Source organism: Canis lupus, chromosome 22 (assembly GCF_048164855.1).
Source record: "Canis lupus baileyi chromosome 22, mCanLup2.hap1, whole genome shotgun sequence".
Lineage (NCBI taxonomy): Eukaryota > Metazoa > Chordata > Mammalia > Carnivora > Canidae > Canis > Canis lupus.
The window spans coordinates 49,770,552-49,797,385 of record NC_132859.1 but is presented as its reverse complement, the minus strand read 5'-3'; the positions used below and the strand labels follow the sequence as shown (position 1 = coordinate 49,797,385).

Here is a 26,834-nt window from a genome sequence, read left to right as displayed (position 1 = left end):
CTCTGACTGGATAGTTTCAAATGACCTCTCTTCAGGCTTCCTGATTCTTCTACTTGAACAAGTCAGCTGTTGAACCCATCTAGTGAATTTCTTGATTGCTGAATTATCCAGCTTCAGAATTTGTTTGGTTCTTTTATAATTTCTATCTCTTTGTTGAATTCTCATTTTGTTCATACATCATTTTCTGATTTAATTTGGTTTTCTGTGTTCTTGTAGCCCATTGAGTTTCTTCAGGTTAATTATTTTGAATTATTTGTAAGGTTAATTTATAGATCTCTGTTTCTTTAGGGTCAGTTTTTCAAGATTTACTATTTTCCTTTGATTGTGCCATGTGTCCCTGTTTCTTCAGATGGTGTATTATTTTTTGCTGAGTTTTTTTTGCATTTAAAAAAATAGCCACCTCTCCCACTCTCTGGAGGTTTCCCAAACCTTTTCTGGGAATATGTCTTCTCTGAACTTGTGCATGTAATTTCCCAATTGGGGAGGTTGTCATTTTCATTTTCAGGAGTTTGTAATCTCTTGCTCCCTCCACTGTCTGTCTGCAGTACTGCAGGCTCTTTGGTACTTCAGTATGCCACCAAGCTCATGTTGTTCTTAGTGGCTCCCAGGCATCCAAAGCATGTCAGATCCTCTCCAGCACTCTGAGTCTACTGAGATAGAAATCAGTCCCTGGAGCAGTCCCCTGAAAAGCTGGAACATTGAATGTACATTGTACTCTTCTCCTCTCCTAAGGGAGGAGCCATGAATTGGGTATTTTCTCCCAATTGTGCTGAGTTGTGCCAGCTTGAAGAAAGAGCTCTTGCAGTGAAATCTAATGGCTTTTCTTACATATTCCAAAGTCACTGTTCTTGGCTTTGTGCTTGCCTGGAGTACTGCAGCTTCTTAACTGGTTTCTGGAGTTCTCCTAAAGGCTTTTTGGACTGTATATTGCTGTAAAGTCTATGTCTCTTTTGGGGGAACAAGGTTTGGGCTTTTGACATCACTCTGGCCTCTTAAGTATTTAGTAGGAGCCTGGTATGACTGTGGGCTTGGCTTTCTCTCTTGGGCCTAGCAGCCCCACACAAAATGCTTTCCCAGATGATCACATGCTTACTTTAAAGGGGAGTCACTGGCTTTAGTGCAAGAGTAGAACCTGCAAGTCACTTTCTTAGAGTAAGAAAGGGCTCCCTATGGCCCTCATTTTTCTGAAGGCAAGTTTTTAGTACATTCACTTTGGTGTTGACTCACTGGCCCAATCCTTTCCTTTTGTGGGATTGAATCTGACATTGGCCTCTCTCTGAGTCTTCTTTTGGAAGACCTGCCTTTATGTCAGGAAATATTCTAGACTTTCTACTCCATCAGTCCTATATTCGGATTTCTGGCAAAAATTCTCTTTGTTCCTAGTCTCATTCTTTTTAGAGTATATATTTCTGTCATTTCAGGAGACTCCAGGGAGGCAGAAGAATAGATGTATCTACCATCTTAAAACGAAAATCCCTGAGGTTTTTTTCATGTTCTTTTTAAATTGTTAATGAGGTATAATTGACTTATAACATTATATTAGGGGATCCCTGGGTGGCTCAACAGTTTAGTGCCTGCCTTTGGCCCAGGGTGTGATCCTGGAATCCTGGGATCGAGTCCCACATCAGGCTCCCTGCATGGAGCCTGCTTCTCCCTCTGCCTGTGTCTCAGCCTCTCTCTCTGTGTGTGTCATGAATAAATAAATAAAATCTTTTTTAAAAAGTAAAATTCAGTGGAAAAAAATAAAATTATATTAGTTTCAAGGGTGCAATATAGTGATTTGACATTTGTATACACTACAAAATGGTCACTGTAATAAATCTAGTTATCATCTTTCACCTTACAAAGTTAGTATTTTGCTAAAGATTTATTTGTTTATTTTAGAGAGAGAGCACACGCCTGAGTACAGAGCCTGACTCAGGGCTTGATCCTAGAACCCTAAGATCATGACCTGAACTGAAATCAAGAGTCAGCCACTTAACCAACTGAACCACCCAGGCACCCTCAAAGTTAATATAATTGGCTATATTCCCTGTGCTGTACATTCCATTCCTGTGTCTTATTTATTTTACAACTGGAAGTTTGTATTTCTTAATCCCCTTCACCCATTGCAACCCACCAAGCTGCCTTCCCTCTGGCAACCCACATATCTGGGTTTTGTTCTATTGTTTTGTTTTTTAGATTCCATATATAAGTGTAATCAGGCAATACATGCCTTTCTCTAACTTATTCCACTTAGCATAATGTGTTCAAGGTCCATCCTTATTGTTGCAAGTGGCAGGATTCTATTCTTTTTTTTATGGCTGGAAAGTAGTCCATTCACCCATTGATGGACGCTTAGGTTGTTTCCATATCTTGACTATTATAAATAATGCTGCAGTGAACATATAGGTTCATATATCTTTTCAAATTTGTGTTTGCATTTTCTTCAGGTAGATGTACAGTAGTGGGATTGCTGGGTCATATGGTAGCTCTATTCTTTATTTCTTGAGGACCCTCCATACTGTTTTCCATAATGGCTGCACCAGTTTACATTTCCATCAATACTGCACAGAGATTCCCTTTTCTCCACATCCTTGCCAATGCTTGTTATTTCTTGTCATTTTGATAATAGTCATTCTGGTAGGTATGGGGTTATAATCTCATTGTGGTATTAATTTGCATTTCCCTGATGATTAGTGGTGTTGAGCATCTTTTCATGTGCCTATTGGCCTCTGTAGGTCTTCTTTGGAAAAATGTTTCTGTCCATATTATAATTGAATGGTTTGTGGGGGTTTTTTGTTACTGAGTTCTTTATATATTTTGGAGCTTACCACCTAGGTTTTCTTCTGGGAGCTTTACAGTTTTATGGAGTTTTAAATCCATTTTGAGTTAATTTTTACATATATTGTAAGATAGTGGTCCAGTTTCACTCTTTTGCATATAGCTCTCCAGTTTTCCCATAACCTTTTCCTTTCCCTATTGTATGTTTTTGCTTCCTTTGTCATAAATTAATTGACCATATATGCATGTGTTTATTTCAGAGCTCTCTATTCTGTTTCATTTATGTCAATACTATGCTGTTTGAGTACTCTTTGTACTGAAGTTTGAAATCAGGGAGTGTGTGGCCTCTAATTGTGTTCTCTTTCAGGATTGTTTTGGCTATTGAGGCCTTATGTGGTTCCATGAAAATTATAGAATTATTCATTCTAGTTCTAGAATTTTGATAGGGATTGCATTGAATCTGTAGATTACTTTGGGCAGTATGGGCACTTTAATAATACTAATTCTTCCAGTCTATGAATTCAGAATATCTTTCCATTAATTTCTATCTTCTTCAGTTTGTCAATATCTTACAGTTTTCATAGTACATATCTATAGTTTCATAGAGTCTTTTACCTCTTTGGCCAAATTTGTACTTAGGTATTTTATTCTTTCTTGATGCGGTTGTAAATGGGATTGTTTTCTTGATTTCTCTTTCTGATAACTTGTTATTAGAGTATACAAATGGAACAGATTTTTGAATAATCTTTTATCTGCAAATTTATGGAATCCATTTATTCTAACAGTTTTTTGGATTTTCTGTATATATAACATCATGTCATCTGCAAATAATGACAGTTTCACTTACTCCTTTCCAATTTACATCCCTTTTATTTCTTTTTCTTAACTAATTACTGTGGATAGGACTTCCAGTACTGTATTAAATAAAAGTGGGAATAGTGGACATTCTTGTCTTCATTCCTGATCTTAAAAGCTTTCAACTTTTCACCATTGAGTATGATGCCTGTTGTGGATTTGTTATATATGGCCTTTATTATGTTAAGGAAATGTACATTTCCTTTATACTCACTTTGTTAGGAATTTTTATGATAATTAGATGTTAGATTTCGTTAAATGCTTTTACTGCATCTATTGAGATGATCATAAGATTTTATCATTCATTTTGTTAATGTAGTACTGATTAGTGTACAATTGTTGAATCATCCTTTCATTCCTGGAATAAATCCCACTTGATCATGGTGTATGATCCTTTTAATGTGTCTTAAATTCAGTTTGCTAATATTTTGTTGGTGGGAAAGTTTGCATCTATTTTTATCGCCAGCCTGTAATTTTCTTTTTTTGTGATGTTCTTGTCTGGTTTCGGGAGCAGGGTAATGCTGGTGTCATAGAATGAGGAAGGCTTTCTCTATTCTTCAGTGTTTTGGATGAGCTTGAAATGGATAGGTGTTAAATCTTACTTGAATGTTTGGTAGAATTCACCAGTAGAGCCATTTGACTCTGGGCTGTTATTTTTGGGGAGCTATCTGATTATTTATTCAACTCCTTATTAGTAATCTATTCAGACTTTCTATTCATGATTCAGTCTGGAAGATTTTATGTTTCTAGGAATGTATCCATTATTTCTAAATTGTCCAACTTGTTAGCCTGTAATTGTTCCTAGTAATCTGCTATGATCCTTTATATTTCTGTGGTATCAGTTGTAACTTCTACTTCATTGCTGATTTTATTTATTTGAGTCCTCTCTTTTTTTTTCTTGATGAATCTAGCTAAAGATTAGTTAATACTATTTTTCTTTTCAAGGAACCCGCTCTTAGCTTCATTAATCTTTTCTGATTGCAGTCTCTATATCATTTATTTCCACTCCAATCCATTATTTCCTTTTTTCTACCAACTTTGGGCTTTTTTTTTTTTTTTCCTTTTTCTAGTTCCTTTAGAGTTTAAAGTTAAACAGTTAATTTGAATATCTCTTGTTTCTTGGGGGCAGGCCTCTATTTGCTGTGAACTTCCCTCTTAGAACTGTTTTTGCTGGAACCCATAGATTTTGGTATGTTGTATTTCTGTTTTCCTGAGGTTTTTTCTTAAGGATCTAATTCCATAATTTTTAAAATCTTGGATCCTTTAATCATTTATTAATTGGCATTTGGCATATAATTTGGTAATCAGCAGAGGATGCTTTTTGGGAGTTTCTTTTATTCAGTAGTGACGGGGCTCTGAATGGGGAGCGGTAGCATGGCTGACATTCCGATGTAGAGATCAAATTAGCTTTCCAGAATTCTAAGGACTCATCTCTAATTTGCATTTTGTATTTCATAAGAGATGAGGTTGGGGACATGCTGCTACAAACACAGCTGCTACTGTCAATCGTGTCATAGTTTCTAGTTTTTGTAAAATAAAAAGGTTCTGCTCACACTCTCTGCACCTGCCACAAGACTCCCAAGAGCTTGACCCGCCCTGTGGTGACCAGAGGTGGGTGGCACTGATGGCAGGGTAGGCAGTACTGTACTCTGGCACTGGAAAACACTTAGCTCTGAATGCTAATGTTCTCTGGTCTTGTCCTTTTCTTCTTTCTAAAGACACCCTATAATCATTACTTGAAGCATATTGTTATGGGAAGCCAACTTCTTTGTATTTATCACTTTTAAAATTCTGCCCATCTTCCACCCACCCCCCACTGTTTTTTTTCTTCTTTACTTTGGATAAAATTTTGTGAGCTTTACTTTAAAAGATTGTCAATGAAAGAAGAATCACAATCATGCCCATAAAATGTCTTCTCTTTTCATAGACAGGCTATGAAAAGCCAACCCAACTATTCATCTTTTAATATGTTTTTCTTCAAATCTGACTAGATTCACATTTTGTCTTAGGTTCACTTTTATTTATGAAAACAAGTAGAAATAGCTAAAATGACTCTTACAATTTTTTTTTTCTCAGGTCAGTTAGCATAAAACAGTTCCCAGCCTTGAAACAGATTTGCTGTAGGGAAAATATAAACATTTTAAAAATTGATTTTTTTTTTGAAACATGGTACTGTAACTGTTATTTAGGTTTCCAGGCTAGCCCACAAAAGCATACTTAAAAATTTTTTTTAAATTTAAATTAAAAATTTTTAAACTTTTTTTTTAATAATAAAAAAAAAGCATACTTAACCCATCAACTTGAACCCTGGATCCTGACTAAAAGAGACCAGTAAAGAGAAGGCGGTGGAGGATGGATGTCTAATTTATCCTTTCCTGAGCATCGAGACAGTGTTATTTCCTTTCTTCTCCTCTTTACTTCTCTTCCTCAAAGCCAGTACCCCACTCCTGAAGCTGCTGTGACATTTCCCCACTACTTGTGAGCACTCAAGAGTATTGGGGATGGGTGGAGGACGGAGTTTGCTAGCACCAACTAATTGAATTAATTGACAGTTATTACCGGTGAATGGTAATGCTCCTTCACCTACCCAGGGGTATGTTAAACCAATAAACCTGAAATTGGTGGAACTTCTGGGGAGTGTCACAGAGTAGTGTGGGGTGAGGGGTTGGATCAGTGTGATAGAAGATTTGAGGAGGGAAGGAAGTGGTGGAAGAAGGCTACCATCTAGACAGTCTGGCTGTAAGTGCTCTACATATTTGCAGAATGAATGAATGCAAAGTGACAGCCTTCACCAACTTATTTTATTCTTGGACCTCATATTGAAAGCCAGACTTCCTGGGCTGCAAGTTATCCTGTTTTGGTCTGTTTACTGGACATACGGCAGTTACAGTGAGGTGGGGTAAGGAACTTTGGCAGATGTAATACATTTAAGTGAGTGTTGAATCACAGCCCTCTGAGGAGCTTCCTGGGTAAAATCTGAGCTGGCCCCTGAGTGCGGAGGGCAGGGAGAGATGGAATAAAGGGACTGGCCACTCCACGTTGGTGGGCAGCAGATTTAATAGCGAAGGGAACTTACATACGAGGCTTGTCTTGGGTGGCAGCAAGACGAATGGATCCCTGCACCTGCCCACAACATCTTAAAAGTTTATAGCAAGGCCTTAAATGGGTTCAGACGTGGATACCATGCAGGTGTTCTCAATACCACATCACCATCTCAAGGCTGTGTCCTTGTAGCAGCTTCTGGAAGCAGAAAAGGCAAGCCTCATTCTCACTTTCCAAGGATGGGGGGAAAGGTGAGCAGCCTCCAGTTACCTAGGTCCAGCTCACAGGTCCACTAGTGGTCATGTCTTCTCAATGACCTTCTCTAACTGTGAGGAATCCTTGTGTTCTTTCTCACAGAAGTGCTTTCCCCCCATTATAAAAGTAATGCATGACATGCACCACTATTTTTACAGCAGCATTATTTATAGAGCAAGGCCAAGTGTCCATTGATGAATGAATGGATAAAGATGTGGTATATACATACAATGGACTGTCAGCCATAAAAAAGAATGAAATCTTGCCATTTGCAACAACACAGAGCTAAAGAGTATGATGCTAAGCGAAGTAAGTCAGCCAGAGAAAGACAAATACCATATGATCTCACTTATATGTGGAATATAAGAAACAAAACAAATGAGCAAAGGAGGGAAAAAAGACAAACCAAGAAACACTCAACTATAGAGAACTAATAGTCACCAGAGGGAAGGGGCGGGTGAAAGGATGGGTAAGGTGATGGGGATTAAGGAGGGCACTTGTGATGAGCACAGAGTGTTGTATGAAAGTGTTGAATCATTGTATTGTACACCTGAAACTAATATAACACTGATGTTAACTGGAATTAAAAACTGAAAAAAAAAATGTTGGGAAAAAAAAGTAATGCGTGTTTGTTAGAGCCTAAAGATAAAGAGATTGCCTGTATTGCCAACTATCCAAAGAAAACATTGCCAAGATGCTGATATATTTTCTCCTAAATCTAGTTAATAAAATTGGCTTTTTTTTTTCCTGCTTAAGACACTTTTTTTTTTTTTTTTTCTGCCAAAGATTAGGAGGATCTGTTTCGAGGAAAGGATACTTAGTGATGGTTTAAGATTAGGTCTCTAAAAGAAAAATGGGAACACTGTGGGATTCTCACCTGTCCTTCCTCATTTTAAGTCTGCGTTGTATATTCTGAACAATAAATTTCTTTTAAATTCTTCTCTTCTTTAAAATCAGTGCCCCCAATGCCTTTGTTTCCCCAGGTCGACTCCCCCTCAGTGTGACAATGTCAGACCATGGTGAAGACCCTGCCTTGCACGGTGGCCTGGTCCATGCCCTAGACTTTTCCTTCCAGGGTCTTCATCTTTTACCATTCAAGGCTTAGACTTTTAAACCAAAACACCTGGCTAGGCCAGGTCTCCCTTCCAGCTACTACCTCAGCTTTTACTCTCCCTCCTTCCACTTTCTGAACCCTGTTTGTGGTCCACCTTTCTCCAGCCTTGCTTCCCAGGCCCTTCTCAGCCCACTTTGTCTTACTTCTGTGACTTCCACTCAGCTGAAAACACTCCCACCAATTACCAAAAGCCTCTCCCCAGCCTCCACATACTTGACCTTCCAGTGCCCACCTTGAGTGGCTTCTTTCTCTCCCTTTTGCTTCTGTAGCCCCAGAACCTCCCAGATTTTTGCTTTCCTCCATGTGCTGCTTCTCAAGCTACATTTCTGACCTCTCCCTCTGTTCATCACACCTGTTACGTTCCTCCAGTTCTATCCTGTGCCATCTTCTTGCCTCATCTCATCTTTTCTCCCTCACTGTGCATCCCTGTGAGTCTCACCCATTCCCATGACATTATGTGCCACTTATGCACATACCCCAGACTCCCAGACATTTGCCCCCAGCCCTGTCATGAATGTGAGGCCTCTCTACCCCAGAGCCTGTTGAGCATCTCTACTCAGACACCTAAAAGTCCATCGCCCACGTAGACCTTCTCCCTCCAGCCTGCTCCTCATTCTGTGCACATCATCATGGAGGAGCCATGGAGGCCTGTCTGGTCCTCTGCTGGTGAACCCTCCATTCATTCCTGGAAGCTCCATCTCATTGATCTCACACACATCAGCTTGCCCTGCTGACCTGCCTGTGCTGCTGTAGCCTCCGCACTTGTCCACTCTCTCTGCCACAAATGGACAAATCTGAGCCCATCATTCCTGTATTGGTACCTCCAGTGCCTCCTCACTCAGCTTCTGTGTCATCCAGTTCCTGGGTGCCCCCATAGGCCCTCTCTCCTCAACCCCACCATTCTTTGGTGCATTTGTTCTCTCTCTGGGAATGCTCCTCCCCTTTCCTAGCCAACTCCTCATCTGAATGTCTCTGCTCAAACATACTTTCTTCAGGAAGTCCTCTTAAAACTCCTGCAAACTGGGATAACTAGCAGTTCCTTGTCCTGTGTATACTGGGCAGTACCAATCACACATGGCATTAAGGGATGGCCTATAATCATGTCCTCCTCTACACTGTGTGCCAGAACATCATCTCGTTCATTATAGAATCCTTCGACATGTGGCCCATGCCTAGCACACTAGACACTGATAAATGTGAGAGGATGGACTTCCCTCTGGCTTTTATGGTGCTAGTAACAAGCTAAGGAATATTCAGCTGTGTGGAATGAAACGCCGGGACACCTGCACCCCGATGTTTCTAGCAGCAATGTCCACAATAGCCAAACTGTGGAAGGAGCCTCAGTGTCCATCGAAAGATGAATGGATAAAGAAGATGTGCTTTATGTATACAATGGAATATTACTCAGCCATTAGAAATGACAAATACCCACCATTTGCTTCAACGTGGATGGAACTGGAGGGTATTATGCTGAGTGAAGTAAGTCAATCGGAGAAGGACAAACATATGTTCTCATTCATTTGGGGAATATAAATAATAGTGAAAGGGAATATAAGGGAAGGGAGAAGAAATGTGGGAAATATCAGAAAGAGACAGAACATAAAGACTCCTAACTCTGGGAAACGAACTAGGGGTGGTAGAAGGGGAGGAGGGCGGGGGTGGGGGTGAATGGGTGACGGGCACTGAGGGAGACACTTGACGGGATGAGCACTGGGTGTTATTCTGTATGTTGGTAAATTGAACACCAATAAAAAATTAATTTATTAAAAAAAAGAAAAAAGAAAAAAAATTCAGCTGTGTGGTTTGTGTGGAACTCTTCAAGGAGCATAACCCTGAAGGTGTTCAGTAGGAATTTAAAAGCTTAAAATAAGAAGGTCTATTACGAATCTATTTTGCAAATACAGTTCAAAAGAAACGGATTTCTCTACATAGAGGCCTTTAAAAACATTTAATGTAGGGACGCCTGGGTGGCTCAGTGGTTGAGCCTCTGTCTTTGGCTCAGGGCCTGATCCTGGAGTCCCAGGACTAAGTCCCACATCTGGCTCCCTGCATGGAGCCTGCCTCTCCCACTGCCTATGTCCCTGCCTCTTTCTCTCTGTGTCTCTCATGAATAAATAAGTAAAATCTTAAAGAAAAATTAGTATAAAATATTTTAGGAAAACAAACTACAGAGCTACTCATAAAAACTTATTGCTATGGAAGTGTTTTAACTATGTTAAAATGATTTCCTATTTTAACTGATCTTGTCTAATAAACACCAATATTTTTAATTCATGAGGGTTATGAACATTTTGTATGGCACATATGAGCATTGAGGTCTGTGTAGCAGCCTTGCTCGGTTGCCCAGTAACTGGTCCCAGTTCCCAAAGGAGAGGTGACACATCTTATAGGCACCTTGTATCCAAGGGAAGATCTCAGCAGTGTCTTTTTTCTCCCTGGTTCCCTCCAAGACTCCAAAGAAGAAAAAATGGGTACAGATTTGTTGGGAGAGATGGAGAGAGGCCAGTGACCTGACTCATGGTAGGGCTCTGGAAGTTTGGGAACACCCTATTTTGGAAAACGTGGAAGATTTCTTTTCATCTGTTCATTTCTTCATGTCTTGTCTAGTATTTCCACTGAAGAGGTTAAGTCTTACATAAAATTAAATGTCAGTACTCCCAATAGAATGCAATAAAGATACAGCATACCTTTTTGAGTTGTTTGTTGTTTGTAGATTTTATCCAGGTTCCTGTTCGTTTAACTCAATTAGTTCAGACTTACAACAGATGATGTCACCTCATCCATGCTGTTATCTACTAGTTTTCACACTGTAGATGCTTAATCAGTACCTTCCAGGTGTCTTTGGTCAGAGCAGTCACACTGTGGTGGAGACCGCCTGGCCCTGGCTCACTCCAGATCTCTTGTTAATACCTAGAGTCCCTGGGGCTCTGCCCATTTTCAGGCTTTTGGATTAAATTATTGATTGTTCTGGCATGATGGTGATTTCCTTCATGATTTCATGCTTCTCCCAGAAGATACCCATGTGGTATTCACACTTCATCCTCCTTTTGAAAATACCACAGTGGGATCCCTGGGTGGTGCAGCGGTTTGGCGCCTGCCTTTGGCCCAGGGCACGATCCTGGAGACCCGGGATCAAATCCCATGTCGGGCTCCCGGTGCATGGAGCCTGCTTCTCCCTCTGCCTATGTCTCTGCCTCTCTCTCTCTCTGTGTGTGACTATCATAAATAAATAAAAATTGAAAAAAAAAAAAGAAAATACCACAGTAAGGGGTTCATTTAGTTTTTTTTTAAGCTGTCCTCTTTTTCTGTCAATAATTCAATGTAACATTTCTTAGAGGTTGTTCTAGTTCCTTCACTGATTTTCGAAATATCTTTTAATTATTTCTCACCTTTAAAAATCATCTCACAGCTTTTAGTATTTAGTAATTCATGCTGTCATCAAAGAGGCAGCTTTATTCTTTTCATCGTTCAGACTTGTGTGGGTGTTGATCCTGGATCACAAGATGATACTAGAATTGCAAAAGCATCAATAGGTCAAGGCCATGCATTTGAGGTCCCTTTGGCTTACTCGGTTTTGCAGAGAAAAAAAGCGTAATTATAAACCTTATATCATTATGGTATAGAGAACCTCTGTATGATTTTAGTGTAGAAGAGTTCTAAGCTTCACACGTTCTAATGGATACACTCTATTTCTGTGTACCGGCCCTATAGTATACAGAGTCAGCAGGGTAAGATATTATATTTACAGCCAACCAATTCATCCATATTTATTGATTATCAGAAAGAAACCGCACCAGGCACTTTTGGGGATGTAGAGGATTCAAGGCACCTGGTATTTAAAATGATATACATTTCATTCAGGTAGCATAGCACAGGGAAGATGTTACTAGGCAAAGAGTCTGCCCATGTCATATGCTGAGATACTTTGGGAAATTAGACACAGGTAGAAAAAAAAATTTTTTGTGAAAGACTTTTCAGAATAACTTTCATTTTTCTATAAAACACTAAAAGTAGCATATGATACCAATTTAAGGGAATACTGATTTTAAAAGAGTAAAGCAAAGTAAGATGGTAGTTATTGAGTGGGCCACAGTGGGGTGCGTTAAATATAACTCTTGGGCCTGGTTGATCTCTGATACATCACAGGCCAGTCATTGGAAATTACCTAAGATTCATGAGAAGAATCACAGATTGCTTAGGTACTATTTTGTTTCATTGCACATGTGGTCTAATGTGCCATATCAACATATACTCTTTCTTATTTTCAGCATGCACTCCTGGCTTTAAAGTTTATACTTGCATTTGCCATCCCTGACAAACCACGGCATATCCAGATGAAACTGGCCAGATTGGAGTTTGAGTCTTTGGAAGCACTCAAGCATCAGGTAAGGGCAACTTGTCCTGAAAATCAGTATATTTTTTTAGCAAATGCCAGGGGCCATAATTTAGAGGACTCACTCTCAGCATCTCCTTCAGCCTTGAAGTTACTAGCTTAAATAAATACAGAAGACTCCAGTTTAGGATGGTATAACAAAACAAGATCCTAATAATATGAGCAATGAATAGATTTAAAGAACTAAACTAAACAAAAGAAAAGTATTTGAGCAATGTTTTTTTTTTTTTTTTTTTTTTTTTTTTTTTTTGAGCAATGTTAAAAAAAAGAAATAGACCTAGCATTCAGCAAAAGAACAAGACAGGGATTTCCAAGAATCATCCTAGGGCAGCCCCCACAGTTTCTAAGCCTGCCTTCTACAGAAACATTAAGTAAGGAGAAGTGAGTAAATAGAATCTTGCATAATATCTTGCATGGAATGAGGGAGAACGAGAAAGTGTGGGCAAAAGCAGCAAAAATGCTATGAAAGTAGAAACTTCTTCCCAGGGGTTTCCACATTCTACTAGAGATGATGCTGGAGATATTCATTTTGACTTTCTGCTTATAGCAGAGTGTGGGTAGGAAGACAGAGATTCCTCCATGCCCAGAGCTAGTTCTCTCCAGTGATAGATACATAGGAATCAAACCAGGGAGAAGTATCATTTGATGCGACAAGCTCTGCATCCAGGACCCGGGTTCTGACCTACATAGTCCATCAGGCTCCCAAGCCACCTTGTATAGGAATGTTTCCTTTTATATCTGGGGAGGTGGGAGGAAAAAATTGCAAGGAGGACTCCCAACTGACCCTCTGATAGAAGCAAGGGTGCCATGATAGTACAAGAGATGGGAGTCCCCATGCTGGAGCAGAATGTACCCATGATTGGAAGTGTCCTCAGGATAGGACTTGTGGTAAGAGTACTGCAAAGAGGGAGAAGCGTGGGTCACCCAGCAGGGCACAGCAGTGGGGAGGCTACATTACTGAGGTTCAGTTTCTGAGGTGCAGGGCAAATTCTAGGCAGTGTATGTGTATCTTAAATCAAAATCTGAGTATCATGCTCCCCAGTGAGGCACCAGAAGCACTCACAGCAGTGTCAGCAAACCTATTCCCACCACTGATGCTTCGCATTGTGCGGGGTCTGCTGACCAAGGCAGTTTTACAAGAGGAATAAGTAAGAAGGTCAAGTAACCTGGAGCAGGCAGATGTATCACCCCTTGAAGATGATAAGGTTATAAATCTAAAAATCACCAGGTAAGGTAAGTTACTGGAAGCAATAGGAAAACTTGGTAAGGAGGTAGGTTCGAAGGTTTATCTAAAATTATTTCCTTTCATAAGACATAATGGCCATTTGAAAATACTGTTGAAAAAAAATTTCCATTTACCAAAAAAGCCAAAATAGAAATCCTTTAGGTAATAACTTATAAAAACAATATGGGTAATCTAGGTAAAGAATATTTTTAAAACTCTGCTAGGACCAAAAGATTCAGTCTTGTGAAAATGTGATGCCAGTTCAAATATATAGAAATAAACATTTGAAAAAAAAAAAATAAATAAATAAACATTTGAGAATAGCAAGGAGATTTCTGAAAAAGAAGAAAAATGAGGCCTCCAGCTCTGCCAGATATTAAAATGTATTCTGAATAATACAATAGTTATAGTAATTAAATCCATTCTGAATTAGGGAAGAAATAGATCAGTGGAATAGAGCAGAGAGTCTGTAAATGGACCCAAATAAAACTGGGACTTTAGTTTATGGTAAAATTAACACTCTGTGGTAATGGGGGAAAAGGAGGATTGTTTGTTACATGGTCTGATGACAAACAATTATTTGGGAAAAATATTATACTTTATTTTACCTCATTCTTAACGTGCCTCTTGCCACCACCCTCCTGCAAAATTCAGATAGGTAAGAGATATAAAAAGCACAACAATTTAAAGCTTCTATATGACAAAAGAAAAACCCTCAAAAGATAAATTGGACAAACTGGGGAAACACTTGCAACATAAGAAAAATGGTTAAGATCTTTAATTCAAGCAGCATTTTTATAAATCCATTAAAAAAGAAAAGCCAGAATCAAAGCATAACGTAGGAAGATGTGTTCAACCTCACTCACCATTAAAGAAATATAAGTTCAAACAGTGAAACATGACATTTTACTCACTCACCCTATTGGCAAATGGTGGTTGATAACCTGTTCCCACTGGGTGTGGGGAAATGGACACTTTTCTATACTTGACAGAAGTGTAAATTGGCCCACCCTTTCTAGAAGGCAGTTGAATCAAAATTTAGATTACCCCCAACCAGAATTACTCTTGCTAGGGTGATGGTTGTAATTGCAAAGTGGACCACAGTAAGGTTGTGAAAGCATAGAAATGAAGTATAGCAAGAACCCAGACACAACTAAACTCAGTAGGAAACAGTTTAAAATAATTATCATATGATAATGGCTGCACATGAGAACATTCTATGAACCCGCTCTTTAAAAAGATCTCTTTTGTGCCGGCGTGTGTGTCATGTGCATGCATGTGCACAAAGCTGCATGCGTGAGTGTGTATTTGCTATTTTATTAAGTGGAGAGAGCAGGATGCAGAACAAGTTTGAGTTAAATTTTGAAGAAGAGAAGGAATGGACGAGAAATGGGTGAATGCAAACATGCATTTGTTTTCCCTAGAAGGGCTTCTGGGATACCCTGAGTAGTAGCTACCTTTGAGGAAAAATGAGGATATCTCTTTTCACATACAGTGTGAATTTTCTGACCGTGCACACGTACTACTTATTTAAGAGCAACAGGAATTCTCTGGGAGGGGGATGATTTGCCATTTGTTACCTTTATGCTTTTCTGCATTTGAAACACTCATATAAGTAAATGAGGAATAAAGTCTTCCCTCATGTTGGTGGTTTGAATAATTCCTTAAATTCCCTAATGCCATTTTCAGGCTCCCCTGAACGCATTCTTCACACACCCTTCCTCCTTCTTCCTTACTCTTTATACAGATATTCATATGCTTTGGTTTTTCCCTTAGAAAAAAAATTTAAACATCAGGTGAAATTTTCAGAGTAAAATCTACTTCATATAATATATATTTTACACACCAAGTTTGAGGGCATGAATCGAATGTGGAAACCCAGAGGTTATCTGAGGCAAAGTGGGATTTGTCCTCAGTGGGCCTCGGGTGAGGTCAGGGTGAGACCAAGGCTGAGGGCAGACTAACCTGAATTTGGCACCCTGCTCAGTATTTCAGAGTACTTGCTCAGCTCCTATTTAAAGGAGAGGCTAAAATCATAGAGGTGAGGGGCAGAACACGTCTCTCCCCATAGCCAGTTTCCTTAAACTTGTGAGGAGCCCATGGGCACAGACAATTATAAGGTCTTCAATGTTCTGATCCCCAAATCATGTGCATCTTCTTTCCTAAAATGTAGTTGTCGGAAGCCCAGGTGCCCTGTGGTCCCTCCTGGCTGTCCTGTGTCACACCAGCTCTCTTCTACTGTTGTCCTCCCCTGCTTAGCAGAAGGAAGGCACCCCTCACTGTCTTGAACCCTACCCTGTGTCTTGTCCCCAGGGTGAAAGCCTCACAGCTAAGAGAACCTTACAACATTGAGGTGTCAGGGACTAAACTGTGTTCCTATAAAGGCACCCCAGCCACCCACTTGCCAAAACCAAATCCATCTCCTTAAAAGACACATTTCCAAAATGTTTCCAGGAATGTGTGTCCAATAATTGCTTATCAATATGTATGTTATATTTACGTAATTTTTATCATGTATGCCCCAATTATAACTGTAATGACCAGTTGGTCTAGAAGAAAATTTTAAACACTTATAGTGAGACTCAAAGTCACAGGAAATGTTTTTAAGTTTAAAATTTTTATTTTTATCTTTTTATTTTTAAAGATTTTATTTACTCATGAAAGAGAGAGAGATTGAGAGAGAGAGACACAGACAGAGGGAGAAGCAGGCTCCACACAAGCCCGATGTGGGACTCGATCCTGGGACTCTGGGATCATGCCCTTAGCCAAAGGCAGACACTCAACTGCTGAGCCACCCAGGCGTCCCTAAAATTAAAATTTTTTAAATTTAAAATTTAAATTTCCATTTATTAGCATATTAGTGAAGTAAAGAATGACAGTGATTGATACTTTCAAGAAAAAAATATTAGGATAAAATTCTTTGGGAGAAAGGGCAAGAAAATAGGATTTCAAAGAGGAGAAAAAAGGAAAAACATGAAATTGTTATTATTAATTAAGGGGATATTCTCCTACTTTTTTATTTTTTTATTTTTTTTAAGATTTTATTTATTTATTTATTTATTTATTTATTTATTTATTTATTTATTTATTTATTTATTTATGAGAGATACAAAGAGAGAGAGAGAGGCAGAGAAACAGGCAGAGGGAGAAGCAGGCTGCACGCAAGGAGCCCGATGTGGGACTCGATCCCGCGACTCCAGGATCATGCCCTGGGCTGAAGGCGGCGCTGAATCGCTGAGCCACCCAGGCTGCCCTTCTCCTACTTTTTAAATAGGTGATGATGGGATCACACAGATGCAATACCCACCATTCTATGGTATTTCATAGAATTTCTCGGACATCTTTAAAAGAATGATCTAATAGTTTGTTTTTAGTATTTGTAGTATGCAAATATGCAATATCTATAGTAAGTTTGCAAATACATTTTTACAGTTACTTAATTTATGGTGTGTGGGATGGCAGGTAGCACCCCAAAATTTTAGGAGGTATGGAAGCAAAAACATGTTTTAATTGAATGGCATTGTCTTTGGAAGAATTTTGGTAAATCAAAAAAATTTGGTAAATGCATTGATTGCATTTCTAGTGAGGTTTCATAGATTGGGGCAGGCAACTCCCTGGCCATGTGTACATACCTGAACTCCATGTCACGGTGAGATCCTGCTCCATACTAGTAAGCCTTTCCTCTCACTCAGGATTTCACGTTGTCATGTATTTGTCTAAAAAGCAAAGGGTCTGTGGTCTGTGATGATGTTGGATATTAACATGTCTTCTCTTACTAAATACATTTACCTGGAAGTTCTGCTGCAGAGCTGTTATATTTGCTTTGAGGGTGCTCATAGGTGTGAATGTTTACTGTGGACATGGCTAAATGATCTCTCAGGTCATCTTAGCTCCTGGCTTCCTCTGTCTTCAGATATGCTCTACCTAACAGCAAAGCAAAGCCCTAATTCAAAGGGAGAATTTATTAATACACATCATCATTGAAAAATAAAGAACTAACCAAAATTTTGTCTCATGTTTCATGTTATTTTGTTTGTTTGTTTGTTTATGAATGAATGAAAATAAGCTTTATGCCCAACATGGGGCTTGAACCCACCCTGAGATCAAGAGTTGCATGTTCTACCGACTGAGCCAGCTAGGTACCCCTCCCTGTCTCATCTTATTTTAAAAGAAGAAAAAAAAATCCAGGACACTTGGGTGGCTCAGCTGGCTAAACACCTGACACTCGATCTCAGCACAGATCTTGATCTCAGGGTCATGAGTTCAAGCCCCACATTGGGCTCCACAGTGGGCATGGAGCCTACTTAAATAAAAAATAAATAAATAAAAGTTTAAAAGAAGAAGAAAATCTAAAAGATTTGAAGTCTGTTTGGGCTTTTTTCTTCCGAAGACATAGGTGTGATTCTCTGATGAATATTACCTTCTAAGAAAACGTGATTTTGGTGCTGATTTTGCTGTTAAGATTCTGGAGGGACAGAAATGTCCAGCAGGTTTTGACTCATATTTACCAATGCCTTCAAACAGGGCATTCTAGCTTGTCATAGCTCTCTTGCACTAAAGTTGATTTTAAATCAACTCAGCTCAAATGCATCTGCTCCATGCAGTGGGCTGTAGACAGTGATGAGTGCTGTGCTCAAGGTTTCCGAGGGTCTTGAACTGCAAACCAAGTAAATGCATTCCTCTCTCCACTACTTTTTTGTTAAAAGTATAATCTAAGAATAACAGGTCCAGAGCAAAAGCTGGATGGAAGAGCCTGTGCCAGATGCCTGTCTCTTGTTCCTTCTTGCTGGTCCGTGGCTTTGTTGCATGGTTGGCCGTGCTGCTTGGGCCACGCAAGTTTGTGTTGTTGTTAGTCGAGGCAAAGATTTTTTTTATTACATTGCCTGTGTCATCTCACTGTCCAGAAGATCCTAGAGATGAAAGGTCACCCACTTAGTACTTTTCAAAAACCCAGATTAACTGACATGTCTTCGGTTTACTTACTGAACTATTAATGACTTTTCTAGGATATAGAATTTTTCTTTAATCTGACATTTAACTATAGGCTTTGTAAATAAGTAGAGCCTCAATTCACTGGGCTATTCCCATGTATCAGAGGCAGAGAGAGCTTCTGCAGGGTCCTCTGGTCAGTTGGTGGGCCCAGGTCAAAATGGAGTTCTTAAAGACAGTTAGAAATAAACCTCATTGGTGCCTAGCCTATCCCCTGACATTTTCACTGTTAAGTGACCAGAAATTGACAGTAAATCTGTCAATAGAAATTATTACTTATGAATAATTAGTATATAATGTTTAATTTGCATTTGAATTGCTACTTTTCAAGTTCCCATTATATGGACAAAACATTACTGAAAATTTTAAGTCATCAGGCAGTTCTTAAACTGTGCATCTTGAATGTAGAATTTTTGAAAAATACATGTGCCTGGACCCCACACCTGGATTCCCTAGATCTAAGGTGGGGCACAGGCACCCTCATTTAAAAAGCCCTTCCTGTTGCTCCAAACTCCTCACCCCTAATCCTCAGTCCCCAGCAAACATAGATCCCGAGCACAGGCAGTTGAGTGCCAAGAACAATTGAAGTCTGGGCCATAAATGAGGCAGGTAGTCTCTTTGCACTTCAGTGTTCTGTTTTATGAAACGAAAGGCCCAGAAATCTACATTTTTGCACAGCACTATTGTTGTTGTTTAAGATTTTATTTACTCATTTGACAGAGAATGAGAGAGAGAGTACAAGCACACAGAATGGCAGGCAGAGGCAGAGGGAGAAGCAGCCTCCCTGCTGAGCAGGGACTCAATCCCAGGACTCTAGGACCATGACCCAAACTGAAGTCAGATGCTTAATCAACTGAACTACCCAAGTGCTCCCCAGCACTGGTTTTAATGCAGGAGCCCTGGAGCCCATTTGGAGCAGTGCTCTGTTGGTCCACGTTCCTCACAGCTGTGATGGGAGGAGACAGAGGAAAGGAGACGCAGTGAGAGCAGCTCCTTCTTCTGTGGCAGATAGGAAACTATAGCATTTCTAAATATATAGGCAAGTTAGATGTACTTGAAGGTGAGAGGCAAACTGGGGAAAATAAAATTGTTTGCTTAGCAGAGGGCATTTTCAAAGAATTAGGCTTCAGTTGGTGAGACCTTTGCAAAGAATTCTAGATGGTAAATATCATCCTAGAGATGCCCTTTTATTTCTTTTCAAATTGATTTATTCAGTACTTGATAATTTTGAGATTTGATTAAAATTAGAAAGGAGTCACTCAGTGTCCTGGAGCACAAGGATACTGCACCTTCAATACAGTCCCCACTTTCCCTGGCCTCGGGGCAGCCAGCCATCCCAGAGCCAAGCACCTACAGAATCCAGAGTGCTAGGTCCAAACGCAGCTTTTGAGAAAGATAACAGCCTCAGAAATCAGTCAGGAAGAACAAGATAAGGGCTTTAAGAAGACACCACAGTGCTAATTATAGCCCTCAAGGGCCTCAAATCAGGTGTGGGACCCTTGCCAGGCTGGGCCATCTGGGCTGGGGCCTTCAGTAATGTCTTTGTTTCCTAGGGTTAAGTATATTTAATCCATTTCCAGCATTTACCTCTGAACTTCTCTTCCCTGCATCTGTGCTCTCGAGTTGTGGTAGATAAACATTTTTAAGGGAAAGTTAAAAGTTTCACAGTCTGGAACAAAGGTGCTAAAGCATTTGACTATTGGATATATAGTCACAAGCTAGTTTGCCAATATGTGGTTCAGAAGAAAATGAGTCCAGAGAGAGAATTGGCTTCCAAGGAAGCTAGTGGCAGACAGTGCTGGAACCTTAGTTCTTGGGGAGGGATGGTCCATGTTCCAGGGCCCCAAGACACGTCCCAGCCTGGTAAGCTGTGGTGCTTTGAGACTTGGGATGGCCCCTGTGAGATGAGCTCTCCCTTTCTCTTATGTTGTCATCTCCCCAACATAACGAGGCCCTGGGCAGTGGTGCCTACCAATTATGGTCAGAGTGAGACGTTGTGTAGAAGACACAGCATGAAGCTGGCCGGTTCAGGGAGCTGGGCTGGCCAAGGACCACCTTGTACTTGGGTATTCTATATCAGTGGGTGAGCCGGGAAGTGATTTGGGGGAAAATGGTGCCATGATACCAGATTAGGTGGCTAGTGGCAGCTCCACTCCTGGAGCAGTCCCCCCTGTTTTCGTGGCCTGCACACAGCTGGGCAGTAATAAGAGCCAGAGAGGTAGTATAAGGCTGGCATACAGTAGGTGGTCATATGAGCCAGGCATTGCTCTAAGCCTCTGTGTGTGCAGGGACTCCTCTGAATGGTTCTTGGCCTAGGGTCCCTTAGCCTGTGCGGTTGATTCCTCTCCAGTCCATGCATGCTGCTTCTTCACAGGTGATTATTGCTTGAACGAATACTGGCTCTGTGTGGCCCTTCAGCTCCTCTGTTGTTGCTCTTCCTCTCCTTTCTGGTGTGGCATGATGCACTGCTCCTGGGTTCCCAAGGACTCTTGCTAATTCATAACTAAACCTCCACCCCGTGCCTCCCCTCTGCCCTCAGCATCACACCCCTCACCTTCAAGGGGGAGCACTCCATCCATTGGTGCAGACGACTGTGCAATCCCCTGCTGCACTTGGCTAGGTGGTTCTTTACTCCTGCGTCCCCTCATCTGGCACAGTGCCTGATGCCCAGAACAATCTGAATAAACCTCCACCTCATCAAACTAAGTTTGTTGACTCATACATAGTTCAGAAGCTAATATATTAAGTAAATGACAAGTGATGTCCTTGGACAAGAAAAGAGGAATCTTAAAATAGGTACTCTGACAAAAATGGAAACAGTTAGGTCATATGCCTTTCTGGGATCACTAGGGAAGGGAACGCACTCTGAGGAATTGCATCCGAGCCCTTTTAAAGGTCCTCATACCTAGCCTTGATAAAGCCCAAACTTGGGATCCCTGGGTGGCGCAGCGGTTTGGCGCCTGCCTTTGGCCCAGGGCGCGATCCTGGAGACCCGGGATCAAATCCCACGTCGGGCTCCCGGTGCTTGGAGCCTGCTTCTCCCTCTGCCTATGTCTCTGCCTCTCTCTCTCTCTCTGTGACTATCATAAATAATAAATAAAAGAAAAAAAAAAGCCCAAATTTTTGTCAGAAAGATGGACTGTGGTTGATAGCAATAACAGTCGTGGCTCCCAGAAGATGGTAAGATAAGCCCAAATCAAGCCAGATAAAATTCTAAAGTAGTTTTTACTTGTAAAACTCAGACTCTGGAACAGTCCTCTCCTTACCACTGATGTGTACACATCTTTTCCCCCTGCATTTTCTGTTCTCACTAGAGAAAAAATGCTATAAAGTACACCGAGTCTTATAGACACTAAAGATGCTTCACTAAAACTCTAGAAAGCCTCTGATCATTTTTGTCTTTCCTAGTAAACAATCCATAGAAATTGTTACTTATCTCATTCCCCTGGTTTTCTAAGCAAAAATTTAAATTTGTGTATCTTAATTATTTTCCCAGATGCAAGAAACATAGCCAAATCAGAACCAGATTTATTTTTACTTGTGGAAATTACTGAATAAGCCATGAAACAGAATAAAATTTAACATTTTCCAAGCCAGCATGTGAGTAAGCCAGAAACAGTATGGGTAGAAGGGGCTTGGAAGCACAGTTCCATTCTGTACAGAAGGGCCTCAAGTTCACAATACCATACCATAGGAGTGTCACCCTGTGCTTTGGACTGGGATCACATTGGTCATTGAAATGTGTCTGGATTTTTTTTTTAATTTTAATTTATTTATGATAGTCACACACACAGAGAGAGAGAGGCAGAGACACAGGCAGAGGGAGAAGCAGGCTCCATGCACCGGGAGCCCGACGTGGGATTCGATCCCGGGTCTCCAGGATTGCGCCCTGGGCCAAAGGCAGGCGCCAAACCACTGCGCCACCCAGGGTTCCTTGTGTCTGGATTTGTAAAGAAAAAAAGTTCACTTTATAACAAATCAGAGATTTCAGAATGCTTGAAGCTTTATTTTTTTATTTCTGGCATAATTAAGATAGGGTGTTATATGAGTTTCAGGTATACAATATAGTGATTCAGTAATTCTGTACATTACTCTGTGTTCCATCATGAGAATCCCTCTTTCGCTCATCAAAACTATGTATTTTAAGAGGAAGATACTATAAGTTCTAAGAGTTCTAATCTCAGAGTCCATACTAGAGTAATTTTGACTCATATATGAATGTCAGAGCAGGCTTTTCTTTTCCAGGAAAATGCCTGGGCTGTTATGAATGCAGCTATTTACTTTTTTTTTAACCATATATTCTAGGATATTAAAGGTTATATTGTTGGCTCACCAAGGTGTCAAAGATATTTGTGTGTGACCACCAGACTAGAAGCTTCTTAGAGACAGGATTACTCCAGACACAGGATTTATATTTGTTGAATGAGTAAGTCAGTAATTAAATGAACATCACCAGAATCAAAGCCCCATCTCTTTGTGCCTTTCTCTACAACCGAATTCTAGTCTTTTGACTTGGAAATTATCTCCTGCACATTATATTTGGAATTTGGGAAACCATTATTGAGTATTTGCTATGTCAGGAAACCACAGACTTTTTTTTTTAACTTTTATTTTTAACTACTAGTAAATTGCTGAAATAGAAAATACTTAATATAATAAATGGTATTGTTTTCCATTGATTTGTACTGCTACAGAACCTCAGGAATATGATGGACTATTATATCATGCAATGAATGTAAACCTGAGAGATTGGGCTGAAAAGACAGTGATTGGTAGTTTAGAAAATTCAGACTTTAAATCCTTAAGAACAGCACAGATTTGTCTCTGTCTTCTAAGAATAGAATACAGAAAACAAATGTTTGGATTTAGGAACTTTTTGAAATACTGCCTAGATAAAGGAAAATAATTACATTAATAATGGCTCTAAGAATGTAAATAGTAAATTATGGTGAATTCATATATGAGTCAAAATTAAAATATGGATATTAAAATTCAACAAGTATTGAATACATTCTGTGACCAAAGCATAAAAATATAAATTATCAGAAATTCCCTACATCATGTAATTGTCAAATATTAAAGGAAAAAATTCTCAATCCAGTCCCAAACCCCAACTTTATAGATTAAGGAAAGGATCACTAACTGTGGTTGTTAGCTTCCAAGATGGTCCCCAATGATCCCTGCCTCCCAAGTACTTATATGCTTGTGACATCCCATCCCAATAGGATACTATAGAATGTTGGTATATCTCTTCTGAGTCTAGGTCGTAAAATATAAGTAATAAACATGGCTTCTGTCATCTTCTCCCTTTTGGATCATGTGCTCTTGGGAAACTAGCTGCCATGTTGTGAGGACACTCCAAGTTGGAGGGGGTCAAGGAGATCTGACTGCTGGTTGATCTAGGCAGTAGGAAGCTCCTCCTCCGTCCTTGGAATGTATGCTCTGCCCACCATTCCCACCCTAAAGAGCCATTTCAGGTCACAGCCTTGAGAGAGTTGGTGTTGAGACTGTCTGGACTATACATGCAACTGAACTCTGTATAAATGTATACAGGTCTCTGTATAAATGTAAGATTCTGGAGGTCAGGTGTAGACCTGACCATCCTACTCATCTCTTGGCCACCCAAGACAAGCCTCCCCCATCATCTTCCTTGCTTGTCAAACCTGCCACCTGCCAACCTGGAGTGTCCTCCCTCCCTTCTATGTATGGGGTCAGTTTCAGATTTCACCCAGAGAACCCCAAGGTTGTGAACCAGCATGCAAGCAGCCAATGGAGAGGCCCACATGACTAGAAACATGACCTACTGCCAACAGCCAAGTGAGTGAGCCATCTTGGAAACAGATTCTCCAGTCGGCAGACATTTTCTGTGAAACATCAGGTAGTAAATGCTAAGGTGTGGAAGCCATACAGTCTCTATCAGAACCACTCAATTCTGCTGTTGTTGTCCAAAGACAGCCATAGGCAATATATAAATGAAAGGAAGAGGATGTATTCAATAGAACTTTATTTATAAACACAGGGAGTGGGCTAGATTTGGCCTCAGGGCCATCATTTGTCATCCCCAGCTCTTAGCCTAGTCAGGCCTCCAGATGCCTGCAGCCCCTGCCTTCCTCCTGACTGCACTTTCACTGGAGGCCCTGAGCCAGAGCCACCTGGCTGCTTCCAAATTCCTCACCAACAGAAAGCATGGAAATAAATGCAGGTGGTTTTAAGCCATGAATTTGAAATTTCAGAGTAATTTGTTAAATGGTAGTAGATAACTAATGCACCCGTTATCCAGGAAAAGGAGGCTGGATGAATCAAGTTTGACTATGAGGTGATAATTGTTGAGGCTAAGTGGTAGATAGATACATGGGAATCATTACATTATTCTCTCTACTTTTGTGTAGTAAGTTAAAAGGGGAAAAAAAGGAAAAAGAAAAAAACTGTTAAGTAATTTGTCTAAAACCAGACCATCACAAAATCACAATGCCTACCCGGCATACCCAGGTCTCTGGCTCTGAAGTCCTGTGTTCTCTTGGCTTCCCCTTCCTGCATAAATAGCAAGCAGTAAAGATTTAACTATTTGCCTAAGTTTTCCAATTCTTTACAACCTTACTAACTCCAACTTAACATGCAAGATAGTTCTTTGGACTTTGATACCATTGTTCTTGTTAAGCCATCCTGGAGGCCTTTCTACTTCTTTATACCTCTTTATGCTATGGACTATAGAATTAGTCATTCCTAGGAGCTGGAGCATTGCTCAGAAATCTACAGAGTCCTACCTCACTGTGGTCTGGAATACAACAGTGCTTGCTGTTTACATTCTTACTGAGCACTGCTTTCACCAGAGCACTTACAAATCCATTAAGCTTAATTAATTCTTACACAGCCTATGAGAAGCCTGGCAGGTTTTACTGTTGGATTTTATAGATGAGAAGACAGAGACTCTGAAAGTTAAAATGGTCAAAGGCAGTCAGGTCCAGAATCTGGCTCCTGGCCCAATGTTCTTCCTTCCTTCCTATACTACCTCTTTTCATGCTTAAGAAAGATTTGATTTTGGGATCCCTGGGTGGTGCAGCGGTTTGGCGCCTGCCTTTGGCCCGGGGCGCGATCCTGGAGACCCGGGATCGAATCCCACGTCGGGCTCCCGGTGCATGGAGCCTGCTTCTCCCTCTGCCTATGTCTCTGCCTCTCTCTCTCTCTCTCTGTATGACTATAATAAATAAATAAATAAATTATATATATATATATATATATATATATATATATATATATATATATATATATATATATATTTGATTTTGGCCCAGGTCATGATCTCAGGGTCATGGGATCGAGCCGTCGTTGGGTAATGCACTCACTGGGGAGTCTGCTTGAGATTCTCCTCTTTCCCTCTGCCCCTCCCACTGCATTCTCTCTCCCTTTCTCTCTCTTTCTCTATCTCTCTAAAACAATAAACAAATCTTTTTGAAAAAAAAAAGAAACAGAATTTGACATTAAATAAAATACAATTCACCATATAAAAATAGCTACCACAGTAGTTGGTACATAGTATGTTCTAAAACAGTGAGTTTAACTTTCCTTTAAAATTCCTTTGAGGGCAGCCCAGGTGGCTCAGAGGTTTAGCACCACCTTCAGCCCAGGGTGTGATCCTGGAGACCCGGGGTCGAGTCCCATGTCAGGCTCCCTGCATGGAGCCTGCTTCTCCCTCTCCCTGTGTCTCTGCCCCCCTCTCCCATTCTCTCTCTGTCCCTCATGAATAAATAAATAAAACCTTTTTAAAAAATAAAATAAAATCCCTTCGAAATCGGAAATCACCCTGAAAGAGTTTTAATTGGTGATATAAATAATGTGTTGATTGGTAGGTACATGAAATGGATATTTGAAATAACTTGCCTTTTGATCCCTTACATTGACCACATATACTCACCTCCCCCAGAGTAGTTGATGAGTTGGATTCAGAGAATGGGTCTCAATTATTCTGCTCCTGTAGTTCCCCAGGAGAACCATGGAATATGATTTCGTGTTGGATTTTGAACACCTCGTGCATTTTACCAGATGTCCTTGGCAATGCCATTTACAAGCAAGATGAAATGATGTGTATAGGTGAAGAAAATGGTGGGAGAACAAAGAACGAAATACCAGGCCTGGTGAAATGTCCTGGATTATGAAATTCAATTCCAAAGTAGATCACCTTCCGTTTTCTTTTTCCTTCC

The 26,834-nt window shown here is 40.2% G+C and overlaps 1 protein-coding gene across 3 annotated transcripts in view; it reads left to right on the top strand.

Annotated features, from left to right (window-relative positions):
* ANO10 (anoctamin 10) overlaps nt 1-26,834 on the top strand; it is a 228,650-nt gene that overhangs the window by 153,576 nt on the left and 48,240 nt on the right. For all 3 annotated transcript variants that reach the window (XM_072793564.1, XM_072793563.1, XM_072793562.1), the window contains one exon: nt 12,298-12,414. In XM_072793564.1, coding sequence (XP_072649665.1) covers nt 12,298-12,414 — 117 coding nt within the window. The remainder of the gene's footprint in view (nt 1-12,297; nt 12,415-26,834) is intronic.